The sequence below is a fragment of the Podarcis filfolensis genome, assembly GCF_964270895.1.
Source record: "Podarcis filfolensis genome assembly, chromosome: 3".
Lineage (NCBI taxonomy): Eukaryota > Metazoa > Chordata > Lepidosauria > Squamata > Lacertidae > Podarcis > Podarcis filfolensis.
The window spans coordinates 91,520,169-91,541,159 of record NC_139606.1 but is presented as its reverse complement, the minus strand read 5'-3'; the positions used below and the strand labels follow the sequence as shown (position 1 = coordinate 91,541,159).

Here is a 20,991-nt window from a genome sequence, read left to right as displayed (position 1 = left end):
ACCATCATGCAACCAGGGCGGTTTGTGAACATGACAAAGCAGCCCTGAGTTTTCCACCTCTGTAGTATGAGAAGGGCTCAAATGAATATGGCAGATCCTATGTTTATTTATTTCCTGAGTAGGAGAGTGAGCTTTTCAACCTCTTTCTGGGTAGAATGCATGTAATTCACCTGAACTCGGCTAGAACTCTTAAGAACTTAAACTATCCCAGGACACAGATACATCTTCAATCAGAGCTACTTATATATTCAAAGGGCAAACAAAAATGTTAGAAGTCTCTTCCAAGTAAATAATTACATCTGCACAAAATCATTTCTAGATTAAATTTTAATTATGCAAGTTACTTTTTATGAAGTTCAATCTAAGGAGTACATTTTAGATGTAAAAAGGTGTAACAAACATGACACATTGCAGTTTATATTAGTCAGGAACCACACTCCTGGGAGAACATGCTCATATAAAAAGATTACTCATTTTCCTTTAGAAGATATTTTAGAATTATCCGAAAATAGTGGTATTTCTACAATTTTCTTTGCATAACAAATTACAATAGATATTTTGAAGCACTCAATGTTTATAAGGATTTTTTCTGCTCTAAACAGATGTTATGCAGGCTAAAGAAAGTTGTCATGATCATTTCTGCCACACAACACACAGTCAATTTACAATCTTGTACAGCAGTAACTAAAATGGCTCATACAAATATACAGAGTACAATATGGATCCGCATAGGGCATAAGAGTGCTGTTATCCCCATCACTCAAGGCTATTCATGTTCCAAAGGACTGGTTAGACGGGGATATGGGCATTCGTTAAGTAAGCCCTACAGTGATCCACAATCATGCATTTTAACTATATTAAACAATTGTTATCAAGAACTATGCTACAAATTCATAAATGCAAAATATAGTCAAATTAAAAATGGGTACTTTGCTATTATTAAATGGATAATTTTTATCAGCTGTAAAAATTTCAACAGACCTGCTTTCTAATTTAATATATTAAAATGGCAATTATTCCTTCCATTTAGGTAAATAATTCCACCTTATAGCCAATTCAGTAAAAAACTATTCAATAAAATTTTATAGATGTTCTGCTACAAACAGCATAAAACCACATAGCATGAGTTGCTATGAAAACTCAAATATACAAAAATACATTTGTTAAAAAGTTCAATTAAAGTGGTTGACTTTAATCATGTTAAAAAGCTGCTTTAAATAGCAATTTGAAAAATTAGCATTTTTCCTACTTTCAACAGTATAAAAAGGCAAAATAACCTACATTTGAGGTAGCAATGCCAATTCACAAAACTTTGAATAAATTTCATATACTTCCATAACACATTTGTCATTGCAATATTTAAATGAGCACTTCAATTGTTCAACTCAATTTCATAGCAATACTTTATAAAACTTTTCAAAAATACTGGAAATGGTTTTAGTAAAAAAAAGATTTGCATCTTATACTCAAAACACTGTACAACAAAATCTTTCAATGTTACAATATAAAGAAAAGCTATAGTACAAAGCAATGGTTTATAATAGCTGAAAAAACTGCCTATTTTTTCACAGTCTGTACAACATGCCACACCCTGTATCATTGTGTTTTGTCACTTGCACTTCTTGAGGTCTGACACTCTCAAAGAATGAGCTGTAAGGGATTTTAAAATATTCTCTTAAATCAATGTACTTCTTAGAGCACATAGTATAAGGAATACTATTATGTAAAAACTTCAAGAGGCATATGACAACCATCGCTCAGACTTAAAATGGGATTTTGTTCTCCAGAGCGAAGGGGTAGAGAAGCAACCCCTGTGTATTTGCTTCCCCAGAAGCAATTCCTGCTTCTGCAACAGCCACTAGGGATTCAGCCTGAGAACCAGTTATAAGAGACAGACCTGAGTGAGAACTACTATGATTAGAATGCTGTAGCATCGGAAGTCACTCTTCATTGGACTTTGTAATGTTTACTATTTTCTGGTGCATTTTGGCCAAGGGCTCTGAAGGTAGCCCACAGAATGAAAAATACAAAAGTTACACAAAACAAGCAAATCTTCAGCATTAAACCCTAAAATGGTCTTTCCTATGTCCAGAACAGATAATTAACATTATCCAGCATATACACTGCTTGGCAGGCTTTTAATGTGCTATACAACTAATTTATTGCTTAACTGAAGTGTGTAATTTGAAATGGGGAGATGGCTAAAAATATATGGAAAAGACTATTTTTAGTAGTTTATTGGTAAAGGTATCTGCAGCTTTACTATCTGATCACAATTTTTAAGAAAATCTAGCAGAATTAACGTATACCAAGTGCAGTGGTATGAGGTATGTGGTTTATTGCAATGAAGATTTGACTGCAGAAGCGGTGCATTATCCACCATTTTGAAGATACTCAGTAGATATATGGAAATATGCGATACGGTACACGTTGACAGTATTTTTCCCATGCTAAGCCATATTTTTTCTTACATTGACGTTCATCACGGGCTTCTCGATGAATAAGCAAACCAGTAAAGTATATGACATAGAAATATGGTAAGATGTGGTTGATCCCTGTAAGAACACATAAAGTTATTTTTTCCACTCTTCACCTGAAAAGGTAAATAGGGGTTTTTTTTTGTTCATCACTTTAACATTAATAATTTATGACTGGGTTTTAATATTGACTTTCTTGATTAGATTTCAAGCTTGAACATCATATTTGTGAGTGCAAGTCATAATTTATTTTCTCTGTTTTCTATGCTGATAAAGAAAAAAAAGAACTTACTGTCAAAAAGACAAACAGAACAATATACTTATGGTGTATTATCCCACCTAGCCGTCATCTTACGACATTTTTCAATTAGATCAGGGGGTGGGGAACATGTAGTTATCCACATGCTATTGGACTCCAACTCCCATCAGTCGCAAACAGCATGACGTATAGTCAGGGATGATGAAAGTTGTAGTTCAGCAATATATGGAGGGCCAGATTCCTCACCCGTTTCGATCCCATGTTCTGTAAAAATGAATTTCTCCCTTACCCATCCAGAGGTATTAAGAAGTCTAATATCTCAGTTAATAACAACCACTGGTAGGAATTTGAAAAACAGAGGTCAGAGGTAAAAACACAAATTAAACAATGGGATTGCACACACTCTCTCACACAGACAAATTCACAAGGCCAGTGTCCAAGCTGAATAGTTCCACCCTGAATGAATGGTTTAAGTGCGGGCAGGAAGCAGCCTTGAAGTCAACTCTTAATTGTTTTCTGCCTTGGACAATAGGTGGTGAAGTATCACCCACATGATGGCCTGCCACCCATGCAAAACATGAAAGATTTCACTAAAAGACACTTTACTATCTTACCACACGGTAAGGACCAAGCCAGAGCCATGATGATATCTCCAAGGTAGTTTGGATGGCGCACCAAGCCCCACCAGCCAGAGACCAGGAGGTTTTTTCCAGTTGCAGTGGGAATAACTTTTAAGTCTGTATAATGATATACAAATAAATATTATTTGTACTCTGTAGACGAGAACACACTGTGTAATATTAATATATAGAAAGCACTAATAGAAAACCAATTTGCCTAAGAAGTACTTACGGGCAACCTTTGGATCCTTTGGATTTCTTCGAAATACATTTTTCTGTGAATTCGCACCACGAAAAATGTAATAGCCAAGAACTTCAGAAAAGAAAGAAGAAGCAACTATTATTTCCTTGCAGAACTTGCCAACAGCACACAGTCCATTGTCTTTCCAGTTTTACATTAATAACAATGACAAGAGCAATGTTCTTAGGCATCTATTTATTGTCCAGTTTTCTAATCGTGAGTACAATTGATGTGGATATTACAAATTTACTTGCTTACTCTGAGGCTGCCTCAGCTCTGGAAAACCCCTGGCCAGCCCCAGAGGCACCTTTTGCCTGCAAGAAACAGCCGCACAAGGCTTTGGGAGGCAGACACAAGAGGGCATCAGAGGAGAGAGGGAAGGAAAGGTTGCCCACAGTAGCCCTGACCATCATTCAAGGCACCCCACGGTGCCACAGCACACGTTGAAAGCCACTGCTATACAACATGAAATAGAGATGGGGAATTATTTGTAGTTTTTATAGCTACTCTACCTTGAAGAAATGCTATTGAACAATGACACTCAAAGAGACTGATGGCAAACACCCTCTCTAAAAATTACTTGATTTACTGAATTGTTGACATCAGTTTGGGTCAGGAAAGGGCTTTCTCAACTGACCATGAAATATTATTCCTTCACAAGACCTGAAGGTTAATTGTGCTGGCTGATAAGAGAGATGGGAGGCCAGTAAATCTACCTGTGTGTCTCTACCTAGGAACCTTGCGAACTTTGAGGCCCACAAGAGAAAAACCAGCTGTAACTTGCTGCACCTTCTTTTTCTTTTCTTTTTTTCTTTGTTACTTCTCTGGGACAAGGGGTGGGAGGTTTTTGATGTGGATGCTTGTGAGCAACAATTCATACCACTCAGGGTGAGAGTCTGAATGGGTTGGAGACTGGGGGTGAAAGGTGTTAACTTAGTCAAAAGCTACAGGGTGAGAGTCTGTTGGCACAGAGTGGGACGCTCTTTGTGTGAGTAACGGGGAGTGAGTGGGCGACTTAAGTGAAAAACTATGTGGGAACCATTGCTAAGATCATTGGTTGTTTAACCTGTATAAATGATTTGTGTTTGATTTTTACTTAGGTATTTGGTTAAATTGGATATTTTAATTTGTCACTGTAGCTTTGCTTGTTTACAAAAAATATGACAGAATTGTTAACTTGTTGCTTATTGGGCCTGCGTATATGATTTTGTAATTTTTGTATTTTTTCTGCTTATTTTTCTTACTCTGTGATTGAAAATATTTGAATAAATCCTGAAAATAAATCAATATATTAAGCATTCCCATAAAGCATCCAGAATGCTTTTAAGTAAAGCAATATTTCATTTTAATTGCCACTTACTATTCAAGGCTACAATTGCAGAAGCTGATAACCAAGAAAGTTCATTCGGATGTTTCACTAAATAGAAGGCTTGCAAGCTGTAGATAAAAGGAACCCACACCAAGTCTCCAAATGCTAGCATGAACCCAAAACCATCATGGATGATGTCCATTGTTGTGAGAATAGCTTCCTAAAAAGTTAAAAGAATTAAATGAGTACTGATCTGAATTTTTGTTAATGGCCAAAATATTTTCACTATACTGTATTGTTAGGGTTGTGTACATGTGGAATATGCAGCAAAGCACACAGAGACTGAATTTACACTTTTCTAAAAATCAGCAAATGTTTTTCAGCAATGAGCTCTCAATGCCTTTTACAATTCAGCTATCTAGACAGACAGATGAGAGCCAAAACAGGAGAAACTAGTACTAGTTTCTCACTCTGCTTCCCCTTCTCTCACACATAAACATCACACCCATTCACACAAAAGCTCTTACCCCATTCATCCATCCATTATCTCATTCACACTCACACACCCAAGACAACCTGCTCCAGTGCACAGCCACCTATTTTGTGCTTCACCCCTTTGGCTAAGAAAGTTAGCCAATCTTGTAGATTGCCACCACAGAATGTACAATATGTCCCCTCTTCCAAAACTGAAATCACTTTGCGGGCTGTATCCTTGATGCTCTCATCCTGTCAGAGAAAGAAGAGCCAGCAGGCAGACATGCTGCCTGGCTCATTCTGTGGTCAACCCTTAGAGCAAGACACCTAGAAGATCTGGCATCTCTTCTGAGATGGCAGACCAGATAGCACACAGCCAAATGCCTTCCCCAATGCCCACAGCAGTCTTCCCTGCCACTGAAGGTTGCTCCAGGTGCTGGGAAAGGTGTCTGGTTTTTGGCATCCATAGGGAAGACCCCAGAAGCCCACCTATATGCAGTCTACAGAAAGATGCAACCCCTTTCACTTGACAGAGGGGAACAAGTTATACAACAATTTCCTCCTATGTTTCATGATCAGCCTAGCCCACAATCATTTTCAGCCAACTGTTGTGATGATGAGCCAATCATATGCTTGTTGCCATATCAAAGTAAGAGATGGTTTTCTCCACGACCAAAATGGGGATGCTGAGAAACATGAGGAAGGCACTAGCACAATTAGAGGAACCACAAGGTTTGCAGAAGTACAACACATTTAAAAAAAAAAAAAAACTCCAAAAGGAGGCAAAAAATAAAAATAAACATTACCTCATTCCAAAGCGCATCCACCACATAAAGGAGCTGGAAACTATTAACCAGTATCATGGACAAAGATGGCATATTCAGATGTTGCACTTTCATCTCAGTCAACAGCATTGCTAAGTTAATAACAACCTTAAAAAAATTAAGTTGCACATTAAAATCAACTTTTATCTTACAACTCTGGTGAAACAGTAACACAAGTTTCAATGTTTTCAATGTTCAATGTTTCAAGCATTTTTCTCCTGCTACCAAGAAGAATTTTACTCATGTATAAGCAGTTTGACCTAGTATGTGCTCTTTTCCCTTTAACCTTTCTATTTATCTTCCCATATTTGCATTTTAACTCTTATAAATTAAACAATAGCTATGTAAAATGAGAGATACTTGCAGCTGTGAACATTGTACAACTAATGCTATCGTGATAATGCAGCTGTTTGTAGTATATAATATAGTGTCATCATAATGTTGATATTTCCAATATTTTGCAATCTTTTCCTGCAGTACATTTTTCATTTTAAGAACTTTGTTGTCTTATTTGTAAAATCAAAGATGATGCAAAAATAGATTTAAACACTTACTCACCCAGCCAATTAGCCCTGGTCGTAACTCACAGAAGTATTTCAGGTCAAAATTTCTGATCCGAGGATTTAATTCACGTCCCATAAAAAAGTCATAAAATATATTCCCTACAAATAAAAATAAATTGGACCACGGTATAATATTGGCTACTGTACTGTTACTGGGTTTTATCCAAGTCACACTTAAAGTAGTCCCACTGAAATTAATGTACTTAAGACAGCCAGAAATTTCTGTCTAGAAACTCTTACAAGACAGTTATGCCAAACCTGTCCCATATTCTTAAAATACACTGAAAAGAAAAGTGGGTATACATTCTTCTATGTTATAAGTTTAATTTATTACAACTTTACAGGAGCACACAATCCAATACGAATGCTTTTTATCAAGGTACCTGCAAATTACGTAAATAGCATGAGTGGATTAAATCAGACAAAACATTCTGAAATAAAATGCATTTGAAGTTAAATGCATGATTCCTCTTAGTGTTTCACTGAAAGCCCCAAGACAGAGACTATGGAGCAGAGGAACGGGGGTTAATGTAGTTTGTAATGACAGTACTTTTGACATGCAGAAATGCATAAGAACAAAAAATAAAATAAATCAAGCACGGTATGTTTTCACAACTGAACACTTACCAGAATTCCCCCCAGGTGACAATTCTTGTTCGGATGCTCTTAATGAACGGGCATAGAGATAAATGCTTAACACCACAGAAAAAACTGTAGCACAGACAGCAAATTGTAGGAAATTGTCATATATATAGGAAAACTCCATTTCAAAATACAGAGAAATTCCTACAGCTGCAGCTGTTAGGATAAAAGCATAGAATCCTTGAAGGAGAGAAAAAAACACAGATTATGTGAGACACAAGTAAAAAAAAACAAACACTACTCTAAAGACACATTTATGAAAGTGAATGCGTATAAACATTGTAAATCATTTTCCTAATTAAATCATCTTAATAAAGTGGGCTCTGATAGAAAATTTTATGCCAGAAATCTTTGTATTTATTGTTTCCAATTTGGCAATATTTATACACAACGTGAAACCCTAAGACTGCACTTCTGTATTCATTTACCTTGGAATTAACTACACTGAAGCCAAAGGGACTTATTTATATAAAAAATAATCCATTTACTATAATAAAAAACTTTAAGCTGCTTACATGAAAAATAACAATGCAACATTCAATAAAAGTTCTTCAAACGCTTAGCCCCCCCAACCCTGCCCTCCCTCGTTAAAAATAAACAGAAAGCTCTTGGGCAAGCTTGGCTAAACACATCAGAGCTTTCCAGACTTTTTATGTTGTTGACACACTTTTTTTTACATGCATCATTTCACGACACAGTAATTCAGTTTCACCAGCACACCGGAGGTGAAACTAACCCCTTATAAGAGTGTTTCCGCAACACACCTGCACACTAATGTGTTGCAACACAGTTTGGAAAGCTCTGACATACATTTTAATTACTGTATTTGTCCCACAAATTACATTGTGGGGGGGAGCTTTCCAGAAGGTGGGTGCTATCATCTAGCTGGTTTCCTTTCACTGTGTCACCATATGGCCATGTGCTGGTTGTGCCATGACCAGGAGGGTATCCTTGAAAGTTCTTAAGAGATTGGCTAGGTCTGTACTGGGGAAGACAGCCTGCTATGTATTCCGGTTCCAATGTGTTTTGAGCTTTAAATGTCAAAAGCAAAGCCTTGAGCTTGACTTGGTAGCTAATAGGCAGCCAGTACTTTCAAAACTGAGTGTCCTACTAAACATTCTAGCAGCCCAACATATAGCATATTGTATGAGACTAATTGTTAGGTTACTCATGTTACACCTTGGCAATGCTACCCGTGTCAAGGCACCGTTGTAGTTGGCACACCAACTCAAGATGGTAATGGATGACCTGAGCCACTGAGGTCAGCTAGGTCTCTAGTGATGGATCTAGCAAGCACCCCAAACTCTATACAGTCGTACCTTAGAAGTCGAACAGAATCCATTCCAGAAGTTCGTTCGACTTCCAAAATGTTTGGAAACCAAAGTGCGGCTTTTGATTGGCTGCAGGAAGCTCCTGCAGCCAATTGGAAGCCACAGAAGCCCTGTCAGATGTTCGGCTTCCAAAAATAGTTCACAAACCGGAACAGTCACTTCCGGGTTTGTGGCATTCGAGAACTAAGGTGTTTGAAAACCAAGGTACAACTGTATTTGCTCCTTCAGAGGGAGCACAACCCCATCCAGAACCAATACAAAGCAAAGTTTGCACATCTGGGAATCACCCATCCACATGGACTCTGTCTTTTCAGGATTCGGTACCAGCCCACATCTAGTCCATGATTGCATCCAGGCATGGTTTAAGACATGCATGGCCTCTCCTGATTCCGTTATTACTGAATGAAATGGAGCTGGATGTCATCAGCAACACTTTGCTCCAAATCTAATGATCAATGGTATCAAGAGCCACTGAGAATTCCAGGAGAATCAACATTGTCACATTTCCCTGTCCCTCTCTTGAAGGATATCATTCATCAGCAACTCAGACTAAGTATGTTAAGGACAAGAATTCAAATTGTATTATGACTACAACAATATATGTGTAATGAAAATTTAGCCCGTTTAGACACATATTACACTAGAAGTATAAAACAAACTATGGTTATGGCCATTGCCCATTACTGAAGGCTACCATACCTACAGACAAGTACTAAGCAAATGGAAAATTAAAAGCAGACAATCAGCTGTAACCATATACAGTGGTGCCCCGCAAGATGAATGCCTCGCAAGACAGAAAACCTGCTAAACGAAAGGGTTTTCCGTTTTGGAGGTGCTTCGCAAAACGAATTTCCTATGGGCTTGCTTCGCAAGACGAAAATGTCTTGCGAGTTCCTGCGGGGTTCCCCCCCCCTTTTTCCCAAGCCGCTAAGCCGCTTATCAGCTGATCCGCTAAGCCGCTTATCAGCTGATCCGCTAAGCCCGCTAAGCGCACTAAACCGCTAATGGGCTTGCTTCGCAAAACGAAAAAACAGCAAGACGAAGAGACTCGCGGAACGGATTCTTTTCGTCTTGCGAGGCACCACTGTAGCTGAAAACCCAAAGCATCATTTGGCATGATAACTGCACCATATATTCTCATGCTTGCAATCTCAATAATTATAGGTTACCAGTTTAAAAGTAATGTTGAATTTAAAACCTAATTACCATTTATCCTGTATTCCAGTCTCATTCCATTCAAAAGTGGGGTCCCTTCTACAATCTTAAAAGAAAAAGAAAAAAGTCTTTTCCACCTAGATTCAGGAGTGGTAAAGCAAATTATAGAGAAACAATCATTTTTTAAAGAACCTGTTGCCTTTCTACATTTTGTAGAATAACAGAGCCACTTAGCCAAGAGAAGGGGGAAATTCTAAACCTTGCAATTACATGATAATCCCCATGATATAAAACTGATTGCATAATAATCTGTAGTTTAAAAACTATAAAAAATAGATTAACCATGGCTCTTTCCATGCAATCACAAATCCCAAAGTTGGCATAGAAGAATACAACACTCATACAACTACAAAAATAAGATATCTAGATGAAATATTTGTATTAATTCTAATAATTTATATACCACCTTTGATTTAAAAAAGAAATACTAAGGGGACTAACAGACCAATAAAACAATGTATCACAAGAAAACCAGTTCAGGGGAAAAAAAACAAATTAAAATATTGATCACAGTAACCAGAAGCCAGTATTAATTGTCAGGAAAATGCCCAGGTAAGCAGACAGATTTTCCATTTGTCAACATAAACATTCTATGATCAATCTGCTTGATCATCACAGGCAGATCAATGTACAAGGCAGAAACCACTATGTAAAAAAGCCCTTTTCAGCATCACTGTAAGATGTACACCTACAGTCCATGGCATGGTTCCTAAGGCTGCCTCTGCAGACCACAGTGATTGAGATTGTCACAATCCAGCTCACCACTCCATCAAGACATGTGTCTAGAGCATGCCTGGGTAACTCCTAAGTCAAATGTAACAGAGAAACAGGGCTGAGTGCCCCAGATCTCCTGAAGGCCATCCCAATGGTTTCATATAGAATCTATGATGTAAAATAGAATTGTGAACATTCCTGTTTGGCAGGAATGCAGTAGGAACACTGAAAATTGCAATGATAATTCTCCTCATGAAATATGGTCCCTCAAATCATCATTTGCATTGGTTTTGCTTTATGACAGCCATAATATTTTTAAAAATTGTGACACACACAAAATATTGCATTTTTGTAAATGCAGTATACAAATTTATAAAGTTTTACCTTTCCTATTGGGAGTAAGTAAAACAGAGCTTGGAGAAAGAACCAAAGAAGAAAGACACCAAACACTCTTGTCTCCCATAAACTTTCCAAAGCTGGGAGGGAGGGAGGAAAATTCAGAACACTGGGGTCTTTCTGAGTACACATCAACAACAAGTAAAATACAGTTGCAGGAAGGAGAAAAATCATTAAAAAGGCACCTGCAAAACAAACACACAGAATCAGAAGTTAAACAGAAAACAAAATACTGTAAAGCATTACTACAACAGAAAAACTGTTGTCAAACTACTCAGTTGTTACAATATTGCAACTCAAAGATCACCCCCCCACACACACACCAGGACTGTTACCTCTTTTAAGATACAATGCTTTCAATGCCTAATGGAGAACAATTTGAAATGGGTGACATAATTAAAGACTGCATGTATACTTCTAGCAATTGCACAGTAATGATATTGTCTAAACTTTAAGGTACGAAAGGCTCTTGGCCAGCAGCAGGTAGCCACAGAGATGCAAGAGGAAGGAACTACAGTGGAACCTCAGTTGTCAAACATAATCTGTACTGGAAAAGACCATTCGACTTCCAAAACGTTCGACAACCAAGGTACAATGGGCAGTCAGCAAAATCCATTGAAAAAATGGAGAAACACGCCTCGGAAGCCATTAAACTTCTGAGGTGTTTGAAAACGGAAGCATTCGACTTCTGAAACGTTCGACTTCTGAAGCGTTCAACAACCAAGCTTCCACTGTAGTCCCAATTCTAGTCACTTGTCCAGATACTGATGACATGTAAGCATAGTAGCTGATGTCACACAGAAACCATGATTACTAGGAAAAGATTATGCAATAAAATTCATGAAAACCACTGTCATTATGTAACTATTTATTGAGTATGCTGGGATTCAAGAAACCACTACCAGGAGAGGTCTCAAATTGACTTCTAATGGAAATGCCAGCTCTGTATATACAACGATGTGCATACAGAGCTGCTTCCCTCCACTAAAGTGAATTTGGGAATTTGCAAAAAACTATATGAATGCTGCAGTACGCCAAGACTATCATACCAATTTTTCCTCCAAACTCTAGTTCCTTTGTCTTCATGCATACTTTTACAACAGGTTTGGGTTTCTCAAAAATTCTCTCTTCTGAATACATTTCTTCTGTTCTCTTCTCCTCCTTCCTTGAATGCAAATTGTAGCGTTCGAGGATGCGCTCTCTGGCACGCTCAGATTCAATTCTTTGGCGCTAAATACCATAGTGAAGGGAGAGGAAGTCATTTGCAATCATATTGCACCACCTGCTGGATATATCCCTCCATTCAAGTAATACTGCCTAAAAATCCCTCATTTCTTTGATTCCCCCCTCTGCTAATCTACACTGCCATACACTCCCTTCTCATACCAACTAGGTCCAGCCTCCTCCTCGAAAAAAACCCACAATTCCTTTTCATCAGTACATTTACAACACTATGCACACAGTCATTCTTAGCAAGATAAGAGCAATCTATTCCTTTGTCAATGCTCTTATATTCAAGATCCTTTCTCTACATTCTATCCATTTTATCATGTCAAAGTTCTTTATAAAATATTCAAGATCCTTTTTCTACATTCTATCCATTTTATCAAGCAATACATTCAATGCAGATATTGTAATCTCAAGGATTGAAGAGCAGCTAACTTTAAACATCTAACCAGAAGGTTTCCAGAAACAATGGAAATTTGAGTATGTTGAATACTATTATTTCATACCTCTAGAGTGTTGTGAGATGAGTAATTCACTTCTGTGATATCTGGCTCCCCATTATACTGGTTGGTATTGTTTTCATTTAGTTTCTGGATTAAAAAAAGAGAATTGAGTGTTTCCATTGTAGTAAATATTATCATTTTTTTTAAGAAAACCTTCCATTCCACAACTAATCATAGATTGCCTTTATAAATTCCTGATGTGTAGCACAGACACACAAGAGAACCAGGTTTTATGGAACCCTTGAATGAAATTCTAAAACAAATAACTTTGGGAAGTACCTGGTTTAGTTTTAACAGTCTCCAAATCTAAGTAGAAGTGGAATTTGTGAAACAGTGGAGAAGTGGAAAATCAGTATATGGAACCTGTGGTGTGCTCCATATACTTGACATTTTTATGTCTGTGCCAACTTTATTCTGACAGTACTCAATTCCTTCTACTTTCTTTGCAAAGGAAGAATTGAATATTGCATGAAATCTGGTTTGTTCAAGGTACAGTTGCTATGTGTTTTTGTGATTCCAAACTACAAAAAGTGCAGCTACTATCAAACTATATCGCCCATAAATTTTCTATATTTCGGTTTAGCTGTATGTGAACATAGCTTGACAAAGGGACTAGACATAAAAATAAATCAACTCAAATACCAAAGGAATCAAATTAGGTTCCCCAATCATATTCTTTTCATTTTTTGGTTCTCTGCTTTGAGAGGAAGAACGACGTCTGTGTTTTGCTGGTCGACCAGGTGAACGAGATCTAGACCCTGATCTAGATCTGCTACCACTGCGTCTTGAAGGGGAACCGGAGGAAGAGCTACTTTTTCTAAATCGAAAAGATGACATAGACTGAAAAATAAAAAAAAATAGTTACATCATTAGCTTTACAAACTAGTAGGTAGTTACTAATATCTCTAAATCTTCTATTTAAAAATATTCATTGTTTACATAACATTTCCAAGCACAAGTCAAAGTGTTGGTGCTGACCTTTAAAGCCCTAAACAGCCTCGGTCCAGTATACCTGAAGGAGCATCTCCAACCCCTTGGTTCTGCCCAGACACTGAGGTCCAGCACCAAGGGCCTTCTGGCGGTTCCCTCGCTGCAAGAAGCCAAGTTACAGGGAACCAGGCAGAGGGCCTTCTCGGTAGTGGGACCCGTCCTGTGGAACGCCCTCCCACCAGATGTCAAAGAGAAAAACAACTACCAGACTTTTAGAAGACATCTGAAGGCAGCCCTGTTTAGGGAAGCTTTTAATGTTTGACAGACTAATGTATTTTAATATTTTGTTGGAAGCCATCCAGAGTGGCTGGGGAAACCCAGCCAGATGGGTGGGGTATAAATAATAAATAAATAAATAAATAAATAAATAAATAATAATAATAATAATAATAATAATAATTTACATTAATTCAGTTTTTTGGCAACATCGCTTGAAGGTGGATCAAGAAATTGAAAAGAGGTGAAATGAAAAAATAGTATGGCACCTTACTATTCAAGCTTGAGATTTAGGATTTGTATTTGTAAAGCACAACTGCCACCTCAGTCTAAAACCAGTCTAAAACCAAGGTAAAACCATAACAAATGTGCTCAACCTTGAAAGCTGATGTGTGCAGCTCTACTCTTACTTAGGGGGAAATCTAGATGTATGGTGATTTATGTAGGTGATAACCCTACATAAATAAATATGAAATTGCATAATCCCAAACATTAGCACCAATATTGAAAATAAAGCACAGCTTATTTCAACATACATTCAACATATATTTAAAATACATTTGTTTGGAAAATAAATATGATTTTTATTTGAGTTGCTAAAACACACCCTAAAATACCAAAGTAGTTCATTTTGGACTTTAAAATATTCTGCACACATGCTGAATAGATGTGGGATCAGGATGTGGGAGATATATGCATTTTTAAGAAATTCAGCAACCCCAAACATTGTGTGTCAGATGTGAACTGATACAACCAGAGCAGTTACTACTGAATCTACTTGAACATAAAGGATACAAATTTCTTCTGTTTCCTAAATGCCTGATATACTACAAATTTTCAAAGCTGAGCCCCCAGCAATTTTTTAAAAATGTGGCTGTACACGCATTACAATATGTTTAATGACTTTACAAGTGTTCAACAAACTCCATGGCCATGGTACAACACCTGCATGTGGAAAAGTCTGTTGATACTGCACAGAATGCCCCTCAAAGCATTTTATAATGGGCTAATCTTAAAACATACAAAATCAATAAGGAAAAGGAGCAGAATGACTTGATATATAGTGCAACTTCACAAACCATGGGTAGTATTCAATGCTCTCATTCCATCAATGCAAGCACTTTTGGCTGCACACTGGAACTTCCACTTCGCCTTCCAACGTGCTCTGAGGGTTCCACCAAAATTCTGGAGTAGTTTTGGGGATGGCACAGCATGAAACTTCTGCTATACAAATGGAAATCCTTGTGCTAATGGAGCAAGTGCATTGGATACCACCCCACAGTTTTATCCTCATACTGCAGGAATATACACAGAAGCAAATATTTAGGACTAATGACTAAAGTGTAGCCCAAAGGGTTCATTAGTAACCAAACAAATGAGCCCTTCTTGTTATGATTATTTACTCTAGAGACTAATTACCCTCATATCGCTTTCTTTTAGCTGAAGCTCAGTTCCATCTTTGTATTTTACTGTGTAAAGATGAGTTCGGTCGTCATAGCTGGTTACTTGTACTTCATAATACAGAACACTTCCAGGCCACCGGCCCATTACCACTTCTTCATCAGCAAACTTTCTCCTGGGCATGTTTCAATCTGGAGGGAAAAGTGGAGGAAATTGAAGTTGTTAGCATAGATGTTGCAAAAGTCAAATCATGCTTTGAGTCTAATGAAATTAAACAAAGTCACCTGTGTGCTGAATGAGCTAAACGGAAGAAATGTATGAGCACTTAACAAGAGTTACTGTATTTCAATGCATAATGGTCACCACCGTGCAATAGTCGAACCCCCTCTTTTTCGGACCCTAAAATTGGTCCCCAGAGCAATCCCTGCATTGCAGGGGTGAAAATGCCTTGCCAGTGGGACATTTTGTTTTGCTCAACAGCATTTCCCTGCTTTTGTAAATGAAATGGCTCTTGGCGCAGCTGTTTCCCAGCCTCTTCCTGTTTCCCTGTGGGCCCAGGGCTGCCTGCGGGACTTGCCTGTTGGCCAAGTCAGCCCTCAGCCCAGAGAGGATGAGGCAGCCCCGCACAGGGAGCAAGGGCGGCAGCAGCTGAGGAGGTCTGGTCTGAGAGCCAGTGACAGAGGAGAAATGTGATGGCAAGGTCTTGCCCATGGATGTGCCCAGTGTCTGGTAACTAGCGACAGTAGAGCATGCATCTGAGGCAGGGCTTGTGCAGCAAGCCTCTGGGTTCTCCATGTGGGGCTTGCGGGGCAGGGTCAGAGACCTAGGTTATGTATTTACCATATTTCACTGTGTAATTGTCACCACTGCATAATAGTCACACCCCTTTTTAAAAAGAAAAAATGGCATTAAAAAAGCAACCATTACACAGTACTAGTATTTTACTCCAGTTCTAAGCTGCACAGGTGCAAAAAAGAGTATAGGATTTTCCCATCTGTTCAAATATATTAGTTCAACACACACACGGGAAAAATATGAAACTACACAAACACAATGGGAAAACTGGTACAAGAGCACTATGTGCTACAGAGGTTACAATCTATGCTTTGCCTATTGCAGTCAATAGGCTTAGGACTGCTTAACCTAGCGTTGGACTGTAGCTTGACTCCATTCATTGAACTGATGTCAACGAAACGCCCCCATTTCAAAAAGGTTATGACAGGTCCAAAATATTTTTGGGCCCAGGGTGACATCTTAAAATCCATTAAATGACTTGCTTTCTTGTCAGAAGTTAGCTCATAAACAAGGGTTGGAACAAGGATCCATCCCTTTAATCAACACATAACTGTTAACTCTGCACTGCTATTCATACTTACATGTAAGCCCACTGAAATTAGTGGGGCTTACTTCCTGGTAAAAATACACAGAACAAGCTGCATTTCAGGTGCAGAGGGGAGAAGCGTATACCACCTCAGTGGCTTTATACAGTGAAGAGGTCTATAAAAGTAATAAACGTGGAGCAAGAAATGGAACTTTTACTTCTAGAAAAATACAGTGCAAGTCAAATAGTATCTGTACTGAATTAAATAACAGTTGCAACGATACCAAATTTCTCAAGTGTGTGCTTGTTATTTGGTGTAGCAATTTACGACACAAATGAAACAAAATTAGATCTTAAATTGCAGGTGTGCTTGCGAAGATTGATGCAACAGGCACAAGTCTCCCACATAACACATTTAGCCCTGTAAGCATAAAATACTAAGCATATCCATGTTTTACTGGATTTTTGTGCAACAGTACTCCTTGTTGACTATGTCAGGTGCACTTGTCTGACATCTACACTAAATTAATCTATGCATTTCAAAATAAATTAAAGAGCAAAAATCCTGTTGATGTCTGCAGGCTAGTATTTATTGGGACTTTGGGATGTACCATAAGCCCCATGAGGAGTCGTAAGACATCTTCAAGGAGCGCATATCAATCCCATGGAATGATAGGCTCCTGAGTGCTTTCCTTCACTACAGCTAAGACTTGGGTAGGTTCAGAGTGTGCCCCGGCAGCAGACCCTCACTGGATGTGAGAATAACCGGATCTTAACATCACTCCAAAGTGATTTGAAAAACAGCAAGCTTAGAGATAGCTGCTGTATGTTTCCTTCTGCAAGGCTTTGGGAGGTGACTAGAAAGTATCATTTTAAAAAATATTTCTAATATTAGTATGTTATTACTACTACAGCTTGCAAATCCTCATATACACAGTGCATACACATGGCTGAATGAAAAGCTTTCACACATTTGTCTGCGGAACAGGTTTTTGTATAAGACTAATTAGAAGTAGAATCATAGAATTGTAGTCTTGGAAGGGACCCCAAAGATCATCTAGTACTGCCAGTTTTAAATTTGGATGTTGCCACTTAATTAGCTTCAACAGCAGTGCAATTAATGCTCTTAGTACTGCAGCCTTAGGATTCCTTCCAGCAGCATTTGCAGTTTTACAACCATTTAACATGAAATTCACACATTTGCAGTGGTTTCAAAGGGGACCTAAAAATCAAAAGCCCGAGTGAGTTGTCCTGGGAAACTGCAGACGGAAGTGCAAATTCCCAATTAACCATAAAGCTCACTGGGTGACCGTAGGCTACTATGTCTCAGCCTCCTAGGGTTGAAAATAAAATGGGGAGCGCAACCATCACGCACAGTATTTTGAGCTTCTTGGAGGAAAAGTGGAATATAAACGAAATAAGTAAGTGTCCTCTATTCACTTCTCCCCAGAAACTACCAACTACGTCAGAGCCGGAGATAAACATTACTATTATTATTTTAAAAAGGTGAACTTCCATCCCAACGGGAATATTATTCTAAAACAAGTTCCACCAAGTTCCGTGGAGCTGGCCCCTAGTAAAGATGCTTAGCATCGCAGCCTTCAAGAGCTGCTGCCATCACTTCCAGGCCCCTCCTGCGTGTCGCGAGGTGCCTGCGATGCTCTCCGACCTTTTCGCTTCGCGGCTCTCAGGGGCGGGATCCGCTTTCCGCAAAGAGGGGAGGACAACGCGCTCGCGCAGGCTCTGCGGCGCCTCAAACGGCCCACGGGAGAAACTTAGCCGGAGGTCTCCTGAGGAGTTCGTTACCGGCGCCTCGCGGGTGGGACTGGGGGGGGGGGGTAAAGAGAGGCGACGCGCGGCTCTCGAAACAAAAGAGCCTGGCGAAATGCCGAGGGGGGACGCGGAGCGACGGCTGTGGGAGGCAGAGGCTGCAGCCTGACGGCACCGAGGCCTCAGAAAATGGAGGCGGAGGGAGAGAAGGAAGGAGGGAGGGTGGGAGCAGAAGGAGGCGGCGACCGCCCGGTACCCTCCCTCGCAGGACAGGCGCCGAAGGGGTGTGTCCCGGCCCGCAAACAACGCGTCCTCACCTGGTCGCTGCGCCCCCGCCGCGTCGTCTGGCACGGAGGTCTCCGCCGAGCAACGCGAAGCCTGGGCAAGCGGGCGAAGGAAGGGGGCGAACTCAACGGCAGCAAGAGCCAACCGCCTCAAGCGACGGTTACGGGAGCGATAGCGGGCGACGTTCCAAATCCCTCCCCCGGGTCCCGCTGGGAGGCGCGAAAGGCCAGGCGCCAACCGCTGCCATTGGCCAAGCCGCGGCGTTTGAATCCGTCTCGGCGGCCTCCCATTGGCTGAGAGTCGGTGGCGCGTTCCTCCCTCTCGCGCTCCGACGCTCAACCTCCCGAGTTCCGGTCCAAGTTGTGCCTCCGCTTCAGCCAGTTGACATAGTTCACTCCGGGGAGCTGAGAATCCTGTAGCGGAGCGCCAAAAGGACCCGCCTCCTCTCAAAGCTCCTCGCTGCTGCTCGTCCGGCTCTCTCCGGGTGATGGAGTGGGGAGCAGGCTCTCTTCCCCTCTCCTTCCAGTTTGCACATCTGAACAGATGCAAACGTGTCGATAAGCGGGTTCCCAGATGAAATCAAGGATGGTGGGGACGCCGCCCAGAAGTTCCCGCTCCCACTGTGGATGGCGAAGCATAGTTTTAACGCGCACGCGGGGAGTTTGGGTGGGTGTGCAAAGCAATCGGCTCACGTTTCTGTCAGCGCAGATCAGACAACACCCGCCCACCCAGTCCCTGTGCACTGAACCGCTTTATGCCAAGAAAAACAAAAGATGCAGGAAGTCCAAAGCGGTGCAAGCCGCACGCCCTGAAATTTGAAGAGCTTCGCATATACAGAACCATTTGCGACTGGTGCATTACTGTTACAGAATTGGATACGTCCGAAATTTTAAACACCTCTTCTATTTCCAGCAGCCGATGGTCTGTCCTCTGCCCCATGGCTTTGATGATAGAGAGAACGAGCGTGACCCTCATTTCGAAACAAAACCGTGCTAGACGTTTATTTTCTTGAGTGCCTTTCATCAAAAGGTTCCAAGGCGGTGATCAAAAGTCTGACGAACGATTCACACGCTATATAAATGCAATACAAAACCAACCCATAAACATAGCAATAGGGAACAAGAGAAGAGACAGACTAAAAATAGGCTGGCTCTGTAAGGATTGCGTGAGGCACGTAAGGGGGTTCAAACCTCCCTGTGGGAGCTTGTAAGGTTTGCTGCTGGCTGTGCCAGTGAGTCTGGAAGTGCTGTGGTGTCACCTGGTGTTGCACGGTGGCAAGACACCTGCCATTTTTGCATGTTCAGGTTGTGTTTTCCCTCCCTTCCCTGTTGAAAATGCATTGGTAATAGTGGCTATTCAGCTAGCATAGTAACTATGTGCCTTAAGTCCCAGCATATTGGCATATTGAACCAGCTGCAATCCTATGCATATGCCAACCAACCCCCCCCCCCAAAAAAAAGAGCTCAACAACTTTTGTGTCTGTATTTTCAGCTTTTGAAATATGGCAATAGCCTAGTTTCACCCCTGGCATATGCTTACCTAAGGCCAGAATTCAGTCAGGACAGCAACGTGTACGAATGCTTCCAGATGGGAGTTTATTGTGAAATATGTGCTGCTTATGCATGCAAGCTCCCCCACACTGCCAGTTCCCATGCTACTGTCACAATCAAATCCAAAATGTAAAAACAACTTGTTATAGCTGCAGCCACTGCTGCTGTGGAAGCTTGTTAGCGTATATGGGGTTTGTGTGTAACAGGTTTATCACGTGTGATGTTTCAGTGAGTGGCTTCTAAGGCTACCACAGCCTGCTTCCATTTGCTTGTCACCTGAGTACAACCTAGCCATTTGGTTTCTGGCGGCCCATCAGGAAACATTCTGGGCACTCATAGGTTTACAGTGTATGTCCTGGCTAACCTTAGTTAGCTCAGAGCCTAAATACGTTATTGAACTGCCCACTGGTGTGTTAAGGCAGATAAAAATGTATAATCTATTTGGAAAAATAAAATTTAATGTTATGCATAGCTGTCAACTTTCTTATTTGAAAATAAGGGATCAGCAGCCTCGAAAATAAGGGATCAGCAGCCTCACCTGTCCCGGGGACAGTCTACGGGATAACTAACAATCTGGGATAGCAGCGGGAAGCAGCAGGAAACAGTGCTGGAATAAGGGAATTTTCCGCAAAAAAAGGGAAGGTTGACAGCTATGGTTATGGT

General features: G+C 40.2%; 1 protein-coding gene across 1 annotated transcript; it reads right to left on the bottom strand.

Moving 5' to 3' along the window:
- Positions 1 to 312: 312 nt before the first annotated feature.
- Positions 313 to 20,790, bottom strand: LBR (lamin B receptor). Its single transcript, XM_083605193.1, has 14 exons — positions 18,811 to 20,790; positions 15,421 to 15,593; positions 13,438 to 13,635; positions 12,799 to 12,882; positions 12,115 to 12,295; positions 11,054 to 11,250; positions 9,947 to 10,001; positions 7,395 to 7,589; positions 6,763 to 6,866; positions 6,187 to 6,312; positions 4,958 to 5,126; positions 3,589 to 3,669; positions 3,351 to 3,473; positions 313 to 2,555 (listed from the first exon to the last, which is right to left on the bottom strand). Exons 2-14 carry the CDS (start codon positions 15,583 to 15,585, stop codon positions 2,395 to 2,397), a joined length of 1,839 nt encoding a protein of 612 aa, XP_083461319.1. The 5' UTR covers positions 15,586 to 15,593; positions 18,811 to 20,790; the 3' UTR covers positions 313 to 2,394.
- Between the last annotated feature and the right edge of the window lie 201 nt (positions 20,791 to 20,991).

Bases quoted from the DNA above. Each gene is read 5' to 3' on its own strand.
- LBR (XM_083605193.1), bottom strand. From the start codon at position 15,585: ATGCCCAGGAGAAAGTTTGCTGATGAAGAAGTGGTAATGGGCCGGTGG. The intron at 6,313-6,762 runs GTGAGTAAGTGT...AATTTTTTTAAG, and splicing joins GACCAGGGCTAATTGGCTGG to GTTGTTATTAACTTAGCAAT. The intron at 3,670-4,957 runs GTAAGTGGCAAT...TCTTTTCTGAAG, and splicing joins TGCAATTGTAGCCTTGAATA to TTCTTGGCTATTACATTTTT.